At 49.5% G+C, this 10887-nt stretch overlaps 1 protein-coding gene across 1 annotated transcript; it reads left to right on the forward strand.

Moving 5' to 3' along the window:
* The first annotated feature begins 6 nt into the window (after positions 1-6).
* Positions 7-2996, forward strand: COA4 (cytochrome c oxidase assembly factor 4 homolog). The gene is made up of 2 exons (XM_073334561.2): positions 7-106; positions 2455-2996. Exon 2 carries the CDS (start codon positions 2465-2467, stop codon positions 2717-2719), a length of 255 nt encoding a protein of 84 aa, XP_073190662.1. The 5' UTR covers positions 7-106; positions 2455-2464; the 3' UTR covers positions 2720-2996.
* The last annotated feature ends 7891 nt before the right edge of the window (positions 2997-10887 follow it).

Below are 10887 nucleotides of genomic sequence, written 5' to 3' on the forward strand. Positions count from 1 at the left end.
CACCCAATAGGAACGCGCCTCCCCCCCTTCCCCCGCTACCGAATCCTTAAAGGGGCCGCGAGGCGGCGGCGGCGGCGCCTGGTCCCGAGGCTGCTGCCGGGCTCAGGTCAGAGGCGGCTGCTCGCACCCCCCCCCCCGCCCGCGCGTGTCCGTGACCCGGCCCGGGGGCTGCTGTGGGGGGCGCCGCTCTGGGCTGGCACAGGGGGCTCGGGCCTGTGCTGGGCGGGGCCGCCCCCGGGGGAGGGGAGCGGTGCCGGGGGGAGCCCTCAGGGGTGGCCGCGGGGGGCTGTGCTGGGGGCCCCTGGGGGCCGGGCCCGCCCCGGGGGTGTGGGGGGGAGCTGTCCTGAGGCCCCCTTGGTGGGGAGGGGGGGAGTTTTAAGCCGGGCTCTCCTGGTTCCGTTTCCACCTCGGCCAGCTGGGCTCTGGCTCCCCAAATCTCCCTCCCCTGGGATTTCAATCGGGCAGCAAATGAATCCTCCCTTTCGGCCCTAAGCTGCTGTGAGATGCCACCGTGCGCTGTTAACCAGTGGCCACGTCTCACCCCAGCCATGGCCATGTGCGCGCCTGGGGTTCGGTGAGCCTGACTTCAGGGCCGGGCAAACTGGTCGAAACTATAGTAAAGAACTAAACTGTCAGACACGCAGGGGAGCATAAGTTGTTGGGGAAGAGTCAACATGGTTTTTGTAAAGGGAAATCATGCCTCACCAATCTACTCGAATTCTTTGAGAGGGCCAACAAGCCTGTGGACAAGGGGGATCCAGTGGACATAGTGTACTTAGATTTTCAGAAAGCCTGTGCCAATGTTTCTCACCAAGGCTCTTAAGCAAAGTAAGCTGTCATGGGATAAGAGGGAAGGTGCTCTTGTGTGTATAAAAAGATCTTCTACACTTTCCACAGTATGCATCCGATGAAGTGAGCTGTAGCTCACGAAAGCTTATGCTCAAATAAATTGGTTAGTCTCTAAGGTGCCACAAGTCCTCCTTTTCTTTTTGCGAATACAGACTAACACGGCTGCTACTCTGAAACCTGGTTAAAAGATCGGAAACATAACCTCAGAGTGTAGACCAGCCCAAAGGGTAGGAATAAAGGGTCAGAATGGAGAGAGGTAAATAGTGGTGTCCCCCTGCAGGTCTGTACTGGTCCAGTCGTATTCAACATATTCATAAATGATCTGGGAAAAGGGGTAAACAGTGAAGGGGCAACATTTGCAGATGATACAAAACTACTCAAGATAGTTAGTTCCAGGCAGACTGCGAAGAGCTACAAAAGGATCTCTCAAAACTGGGTCACTGGGCAACAAAAATGGCAGATGAAATTCAAGTGTTGATAAATACAAAGTAATGCACACTGGAAAACATCATCCCAACTATACATATAAAATGATGGGGTCTAAATTATCTTTTACGGTTCAGGAAAGAGGTCTTGGAGTCATTGTGAATAGTTTTCTGAAAACATCCACTCAGTGTGCAGTGGCAGTCAAAAAAGCGAACAGAATGTTGGGAATCATTAAGAAAGGGATAGATAAGGCAAAATATCATACTGCCTCTATATAAATCCATGGTACGCCCACATCTTGAATACTGCGTGCAGATGTGGTTGCCCCATGTCAAAAAGGATATATTGGAATTGAAAAAGGTTCAGAAAAGGTCAACAAAAATAATTAGGGGTATGGAATGGCTTCCTTATGAGGAGAGAGTAATAAGACTGGGACTTTTCAGCTTGAAAAAGAGATGACTAAGGGGGGGCATATTATTGAAGGTCTATAAAATCATAACTGGTGTGGAGAAAGTAAATAAGGAAGTGTTATTTACTACTTCTCAAAACACAAGAAGTAAGGGGTCACTAAATGAAATTAATAGCCACAGGTTTAAAACAAACAAAAGGAAGTATTTCTTCACACAATTCACAGTCAACCTGTGGAACTCTTTGCCGGAGGATGTTGTGAAGGCCAAGACTCTAAGAGGGTTCGAAAAAGAACTTGATAGTTCATGGAGGATAGGTCCATCAATGGATGCATCCGATGAAGTGAGCTGTAGCTCACGAAAGCTTATGCTCAAATAAATTTGTTAGTCTCTGAGGTGCCATAAGTCCTCCTTTTCTTTTTGCGGATACAGACTAACACGGCTGCTACTCTGAAACCTGTCATTAAATCTTTAATGTTTGTAAAATTCTTTGAGTTCCCTAGAAGATGCTATAGCAGGGCAAAATATTCACAAGGAGTATGGGAGGTCCCGCCAAGGTGGGGGTGGCAGTAGGTAATGCTGGGAACATGGATATGCAGAGTGAAGGCTGGGAGTACAGTATCTCCACTGGCTCTTCTCCCCTCCTTCCCTATCATTTCTTGTTTGTGATTCCCCAGCAGCACAAGCCCTGTGACTGAGTTTTTGTGACAGAGTTTTCTAATGACATTTTCCTCCCCCCTCTGCTACTCTCCTCTGATCCGTTACTCCTTAGATCCAACAAGATGTCTGGTCCCAGCCCTCAAGGTCACAACTGGAGCCAGAAGTCCGAAGACGAGGAGGATCCCTTGGATCAAATGATCTTGCGCACTGGCTGTGCCACTTTCCATTATGCAGTGCAGGAGTGCATGGCTGAACACCAGGACTGGAGGAAGTGTCAGCAGCAGGTACAGGCCTTCAAGGACTGCATGAAGGAACATCAGAAGCAACGAACAGAGGAACTGCAGAAGAGGCAAAGGTTAGCCCAGGCCAAGAGCTGACAGAAAAGACTCAAGCTTGAAGCTCAAGGGATCCAAGAGTCCAACTCAGCCAGAGCATGGAGAATTTAACTCCTGAGAAATATCCTGCTGAATCAGAGGGATAAAACCTTTTCTCTCTTGGGACCTGGCACATGCATTAAGGGGACTGATCACAGTAATCAGGATGGGGGTGGCTTTGCTGATTATGTGTCACTGAATATTTTTTTACAATGGAAATATCAGGTAAAAATTTATTTTAAATTTTCAGGTGAAAAAATAAATGGATTTATTGTTCCTACTTTGGGCAATCCTATCATTCCTGTTCTGTCTCATGTTGTTCTATAGCGCCCATCGCTGTAATACAGGAGCTGAGGATGATTTAACATTGTACCCAGGGCAGCCACTGGTACATTCTCCGTTCAATGCACTCACGCTATGTAAGAAATAAAAAAGGATTATTTGGGTGGCACTGCTTGTATAGGTTTAGTTCAACTAACCCCATGTTGACAGGCTGGGTAATTGCTGGGACATCAAATTTATACCAAATCTTTCAGGCTGACCGGTCCAAAGCATTTCACAAACTGTATACCTACAGAAAGAAAAGGAGGACTTGTGGCACCTTAGAGACTAATAAATTTATTTGAGCATGTTAGTCTCTAAGGTGCCACAAGTCCTCCTTTTCTTTTTGCGGATACAGACTAACACGGCTGCTACTCTGAAACCTGTATACCTACAGGACTCCCTTCACCCAGTCACCTCTAGGGTGGAGGATCAGCAAACGGACACACCTGGTGCTGCACACCCTTGCTAAGGCGGAATTTTGCCTAAGGCCTGGTCTATACTAAACAGTTAGGCTGACCCAGCTACGTTGCTCAGGAGTGCGAAAAATCCACACCCTTAAGCAATGTGGTAGAGCTGATCTAACCCCCAGTGTAGACAGTGTTGGTTGATGGAATGTTGGTAGATGGAAGAATTCTTCCATCCACCTCACTACTGCCTCTTGGTGAGGTGGATTGGGAGGGCAGGGGAGGGATAGCTCAGTGGGTTGAGCATTGGCCTGCTAAACCCAGAGTTGTTAGTTCAATCCTTGAGGGGGCCATTTAGGGATCTGGGGCAAAAATTGGGGATTGGTCCTGCTTTGAGCAGGGAGTTGGACTAGATGACCTCCTGAGGTCCCTTCCAAGCCTGATATTCTATGATTAACTACAAGAATGGGAGAACCCCTCCTGTCAGCACTGATAGCTGTGCTGCTATAGGGGTTTAAAGTGTATACAAGCCCTGAGGCCATACACAATGTCCTGCACTTGAAGATCCAATGGTACTTTCTATATCATCTGTGCAGAGCGCACACAGCTTTGGTTTGTAAACTGTCATCTGAAAAAAGAAAAGGAGTACTTGTGGCACCTTAGAGACTAAAAAATTTATTTGAGCATAAGCTTTCGTGAGCTACAGCTCACTTCATCAGATGCATCCGATGAAGTGAGCTGTAGCTCACGAAACCTTATGCTCAAATAAATTGGGTAGTCTCTAAGGTGCCACAAATACTCCTTTTCTTTTTGCAAATACAGACTAACATGGCTGCTACTCTGAAACCAGTCATCTGAAAGGCTCTGCATAAACAAAGTGAGTTCTATGCATTTTACTGAGGATGAAGGGTAGAATCAAATGCACTGAGGTTTGAATCTGCTATTCCAAGGAGTTTGTGTACTGTGTACTACAAACATTAATTACATTTGAAGAACATGATTCAGGTTGCAAAGTCAAGCACTCAAAACGTTAGGAGACACCAGAATTAAGGTTGTCTGTGAAATCTTAATTCAGCCCCCTTGTGCATTGAATAACGGTGGCCTGTGCCTTGAAGGGCCTGGGGCCTGCCAACTCTGTTTCCTATTTCAGACCCAGTTGAGAAGGGGTCAGGTATCTTCTATAAAGGGCTGAGAGGGGTGAGCGAAAGGGAAACTCAGCAACTCTAGAGCCTGCAGAATGGAAGCTGGAAGGGCCTGATGACAGCAGAGGGTCAGTGGGGAGCCGTGTGCATGCACTGGGGGGCAGGTGGGACAGAGACTAAGGCTTTAGAAAGCTCCTCTGGCTAGAAGGGGAGAGGATGGGGGGGCTGCTGGGATCAGGCACTAAACTCCTACAGCAGACTGGCCAGCCTTTGTGGACAGTGGGAAAGGAGGAAATTGAAGGGAGCAGCTGTCCCTAACCACACTCCTGCTGGAAGAGGCTGGCCAAGAGGGTTTAAATGCCTCACCCCTTTCCAGCCCAGTTGGGCTATAGGGGAGAGCTCTCCCGCTCCAGAGGAGGAATGGGGCTGGGGCATTGGGCACCTTCTCAGCCCCCTACACGAGGGGGAACTCAGGCTTCCTAATCCTCCTCTGGAGGCTCCATCCCTCACAAGGCCCAAACAGTCACGGCCAGTGAGAAGTGTGTGCACATCCGTGGTGGGAGCACTGAAAATAAATGTCCCCTAAGATGCCTTTGCTGACGGAGAAGGGACAAAGGCACTTGTTCAGAGCGGGGTCCCTGGCAGCCTCCTCCAGGCCAGTCTTCTAATGTCATTGTACAGGGGCACACTTAGTGCTCAGGGCAGTCTGGAGCGAGCCAGGCCCCTGACAGCGCTGCAGACCCATCTGCTCTCTCTGTCAGCAGGTGCAATAGGAACAGCAGCAGCAGCAGTCTCCCCACCGGTCCCGCAACGTTCCTGCGGTGAGCCTCAGTTCAGAGTGGCCAGGGGCCTCACTCGGGCAGAGTCTGAACCGCTGATCTGGCCCCCTTTGTACCTCGAGGTGCAAACCCTGAGGCTGCGGTGTCACTGGCTGACCTACTCTTGCACCAGCGCTGCCCTCTGCTGGCACTACTGTGCACTGACAGATTCAAAAGCTCCGTGTCTGGGCCTGGTTTGTACTGACAATGGCGGTTGCTGTGGGGCAGGAATTGGCTTGGAGCCCTGTGGGCGGTGGGCAGCGACAGACCCTGGGAGAGGCCTGGCAGACCCAGCCACACTGGAGCTGTTGGGGGAAGTATATGCTGCAGCAGGAAGAGCCCTTACAAGGCTGCAGCGTGCCCCCTCCCACAACCCGAGGAGGGATTCAGCCAGGAGTGCCCCATGCATTCAGCACAGTCAGCAGGGGGTGGAGGAACCATGGTGTCACTTACTTTATGTGCCCCGTTCTAGGTAACAACAGGGGAGGACTCCACGGTTGTTAAACTAAATGGCTCTTTGTTACAGCAACTATTTACCAAGCTATTCCAGCCACGCACACACAGACTGACTTCCTACAGCCTCCTAGGGTGGCCGCTCATGCATCCCCAGACTACTGGACCTTGCAGTGCTCCTGGGAATGGTATGGGCCTGCAGGCATGGGCTGCCCCGCCCGGACCTGCATGACCCCACTCCTGCTGACGTGACCTGTGCTGCCCAGAGGACATCAATTTGAAAAGCAGTGAGGTCATGCCAGCGAGGGTGGAGTCTGGAGTGGCGCACTCTTCAACATGGCATCCCCCATCCAATGCCAGACAAAATCACATCTATGACAGGGGGCACACCGTAGAAAAGCAGAACTGTCCCAGCTTAAAACTGGACGAATGGCCTGCCTAGTGCCTCCTCCAAACACCTCCATCCTGCAGCATGTGCTCTTCCTGCCACACTCCATGATGTCTGCTCCATCTTTCCAGTATTGCCAACTTCAAGAGATCACAAATCATGAGTCAGACCCCCCAAAATCATGAGATTGGCCCAAAAATCATGACTTTCTTTTTTGAAAAAAGATTAGATTGTGTTTTTTAGGTCCATCTCTTGATGTCTGAACTCTCCTTGCCAGTCCCCAGGGTGTGTGGATGTGACAATAGAGTTGCCCACTCTTCCACAGGTACTGTCTAAGGTGATTTCTGGCCCCTGCTGCAGGAGCTCTCACCCCCACATCTGCCCATCTCCTGCCCAGCGATTAATCCTGTCCCCCAATCCCCCACCAGTTCTCTCCCCACCCCACTCCCCTCAGTTCAGCCCCCCTACCCCATTGACCTCCACCAGCCTTAGTTCACCCTCCCATCACTCACCCCATCAGCCCCCACCCTACTCACTTCAGCCTCCCTGTAGCCCTCCCAGCCTCACCTCTGTTCCTCTTAAGGTTCTTCACCCTCCATTTCCCAGGGTGGCAGCTGAAGCGCTGGGGCAGATGACAGGATTTCTAAGTAAAATTAAGCCACACTTTTAGAATTCTCAAATGTCTGGGTTTTTTGTTTTTTTCCTTTTCTTTTCAGTTTATTCAACTGCTCATTTGAGGGTAGGCCCTCCCCCTTCTCTCTCAGATGAAGTTTCTCTTCCCTGCTGGGTTGTAGCCACACGGTCTCTTGCCCCAGGATAGTGAGTTTGTGTGTGTGGTTTTTGGGAGGGGGCTGAGGGGGTGAGAGAACCTGGATTTGTGCAGGAAATGGCCCAACTTTATTATCATGCACATTGTGTAAAGAGTTGTCACTTTGGATGGGCTATCACCAGCAGGAGAGTGAATTTGTGGGGGGATGGAGGGTGAGAAAACCTGGATTTGTGCTGGAAATGGCCCACCTGATGATCACTTTAGATAAGCTATTACCAGCAGGACAGTGGGGTGGAAGGAGGTATTTTTTCATATTCTCTGTGTATAAATAAAGTCTGCTGCAGTTTCCACGGCATGCATCCGATGAAGTGAGCTGTAGCTCACGAAAGCTCATGCTCAAATAAATTGGTTAGTCTCTAAGGTGCCACAAGTACTCCTTTTCTTTTTGCGAATACAGACTAACACGGCTGTTACTCTGAAAAACTGGTTAGCTGGAGAGCCTTCTTTCTAATACGCAAATGAATTTTCATTGTCTTTCAAGTTTCAGAGTGCTACTTTGGAATTACCTGCCTGGTGGAGAAACCACATTCCTTTGTTTAGGGTGGGGTAATTCCTGTCTGACTGGAAACACATTTGTGCCAGGGCTGGAAAAAAATTTAAAAATCCTGACATTTGAGAGTTGAATCGCAAGATCATGAGCGAGGCTTCATTTTCCTCACAAATGTGTCTTTCGTGATCTATTTGAGAGTTGGCATGTCTGTCTTTCCTTTAAATAAACCAGAGGTTTGGGCCAGAGGCCACTAGCACACAGAGCCTGTGCAGGAACAGGGCCTTTTCCACCAGCCCACTGCAGGCTCATAAATATGCTGGTCTTCGAAGCCAGGTCCCCTTGCCTCGTTGTGTTCCTGCTAGGTGTATTGCTGCCTTCTTTCTGCTGGGTGGCTTCCTGGTGGTCTTCTGTATTGATGATACACCCCATAGCTTCTGACTCCCCTGCATCCAGCCGACTAATCAGCATACAGGGCCCCAGTTACAAAGGTGTGAAAAAGCAGGCTAATGAGGACAGAAGGTAGAAAGTTGGGGCCCAGATATAAACAATTATTCCATTCCCCTGCCCCATCTCTGTATAGCTCCCCCTGGTGGGGCACAGCATGGTAGCTATATGGGTGCTCTGTATAAAGCACTACTTCTTGGTCCACCTTCATTCATCCCTGAGTGCGTCACCTCCATGCTAAATCTACTGCTACGCGCCTGAACTGATTAAACCAGGGCTTGGATTTTAAAACTGAGGGGACTGACTCTCTTTATAAAGTAAGTGCTGGAGAATGGGGGTCATTTGCAATGAGACAAGATGTTTCCAGCACCAGGTTGGCTCCAACACAGCAGAATGGTGGGGCCCAGTTATAGACTGGTGAAAAACCAGGGTATAATCAGGAATGATGCACGATAGTCTAGCCCCAACACACACAACAGGTTATGGCACAGTTCTAAACCGTTCTGGGTGAAATCTTTGCCCTGCTAAGCCAATATGGGTTTTGCTGTTACTTTCAATGGAGCCAGAATTTCACCCTATTACTCCACTAACCCCTAAAATGCTATTGTGTGGATCCACAGGTAGGGCTTAGACTTGAAAGACATGGATGCAGGGAAGCAAACAGCACCTCTTTCCCAACCCCTCCTCACAAGAGCCATCCCTGAGAGGGTCAACTCTATCCTCTCTACTTAATCTACATCTAACATAGTGTTCGGATCCTTTCCCCCATGAAAGCAGAACTCAGATTTTAGAACTGGGACATTGGCTTTTCTCCTAATAGAACTAAAAGTGGGGTAATTAAGCAGCAGGTGGGATGGTTCCAACTCAGAGTCAGCTCAAACTCAAAAGCAAATGCTCACCTGGTAGAATATGGGGACTCAAGTCATGGAGCTGGAAAAACCAAGATAATGAGGAATAAAAAAGGACAGTCAGTGCCACTGTCAGTTCAATCCCAAACGTGTGTCAAATCACACAAGCCAAATGCTCTGCTGTTGGACCAATGCCCTCTGTATTCCTCAGGCCCAAACTAGGAACAAATCCAGCATCTGGAACTTAACAGAAATGCATTTTCCAGGCGGTGCTATCTACCTCCCTTTACTGATGTGGTTGGGGGGGAGGGAGGGAGAGAATTGGTTAAACAGAACAACAGATGAATGGAGTCTCTTGTTCTTCATCCCCTCTGCGAATACACGCATACTGGAGATACAGGGTTTCTCATAGGCCAAGGAAGAAAACATCTGTGGGAGCCCCCTGTTAAGGTACTGGCAGCTTGTCACAGCTCCTCAGTATTCCTGGGTGAGTGCAGAGCTGTGAGACTCCAACCTCCTGTCATAGCTTTTGTGTAATGCAGGCGTCAGGGCTTTTTGGACACAACTAGCTCGTTGGCTGCTGTCTTACTTTAGTAAGTGAGGGCAGCAAGAGAGCGATCTGCCTGGTGCGAGGCCCGGGCAAATGCACAAAAACAAATCCCCCACTTTTCTAGTGGGTTTTAAGTCCAGATGTTCCAAAACAGGTGCCTAAATAAGGACTGAGGAACCTATATACCACGGCCTGATTTTTCAGAGGGTACGTCTCCACCACAGCTGGAAGCAGGTTGGAGCTAGCGAGCTAAAAATAGCAGCATGCATGCTGCGGCTCCAGCAACGGCTGGGGTAGCTGCCTGAGTCCAGGACCGCCGGACCCCCGGGGTCTGAGCTCAGGTGGCTACCCTGCGCCTCCGTCTGTGCTGCCCGGCCGCACTGCTATTTTTAGCCTGCTTGCTTGGGCAGCGGCAGCGGGAGCCCACCTAGCCAGGCTGGGACACCGCTGCAGTGTGGACACTCTAACCCGCCCAGCGCCCCAGCCACTTCCGCGGCAGTTAATTGGCGCTACTGGCTGCTCAGCCCATTTTAAAATCTGGCCACATATCAAGGGGTCTAAATAAGAGCACAGGAGCCGGACTCCAGGCATCTGATTTTGAAAATCTCAGCCTAAAAACCTGCAAATAAATCAGAAAAACAACTTGGATTTAACAAGAGCTTAACAGAACAGCACAGCAAGGGACAATGTTCTGAACTATTCCACCAGACTCACTCCCTCGTCCCCCAAACTCCTCAGCAGGCTGTCAGGAGACAACACATGCAGCCAACGAAACAGCAAGAAGCATTCTATCCGAATCAACTCTCATCGGCCGACTGTGCACTGAGGAGATTGGGAAAGCTACTTTTTCCACAGTCAACCTTTCTGTCGCTACTACACACCATTTACAATTCAAGTCAAAAGGACAACCAGCAGGGACCTTAAAACCGGTCTTGGCAACAACTGCCATGTGAGAAAGCCCAGTTATATTTCTTATTGCTGGTTAAGAGGAGTATCAGTATTTACCTCCAAGATCAACAGAGACCTGATTCTCCTCTCTTTTAACCAGTGTAAATATGGAGTAACTCCACTGAGTAAGAGATTTACATTCTGCTAACCACTGAAACAGGAAGTCAGTGGGCCAAATTCTTTTGTCACATACCTAGTCTGTAAGACATGTGCAGCCCCTGTGTAAAATGTTATGTGGTAAACCCAGGACAAACAGCTACAAAAAAGGGAGGGGTAGTAATTAGTCCCAGGAGATTAAAAGGCTCCTCCCCCTCCACTGAGGATATAACAAGGGGGAAATAAGGTTCAGCTGGAAAAGGGGTTGCTAGGGAGCTAATTAGGTTCAGTTGGCTCCAACCCCTGGAGACCTCTTTAAACCCTCCCTGGCTGGAAGGAGAGCGGGAGGAGAGAAGCTGCCAGTAAGCTAAGGGCAGCAAGACACCGAACCCTTCAAGGAAGGGAGGCTACACTCCCCTGCCCCAGAGGGAAGGGAA

The sequence above is a fragment of the Lepidochelys kempii genome, chromosome 1 (genome assembly GCF_965140285.1).
Source record: "Lepidochelys kempii isolate rLepKem1 chromosome 1, rLepKem1.hap1, whole genome shotgun sequence".
Taxonomy (NCBI): Eukaryota; Metazoa; Chordata; order Testudines; family Cheloniidae; genus Lepidochelys; species Lepidochelys kempii.

Excerpts from the sequence above, each read along its gene's own strand:
- COA4 (XM_073334561.2), top strand. The coding sequence starts at position 2,465 with ATGTCTGGTCCCAGCCCTCAAGGTCACAACTGGAGCCAGAAGTCCGAA.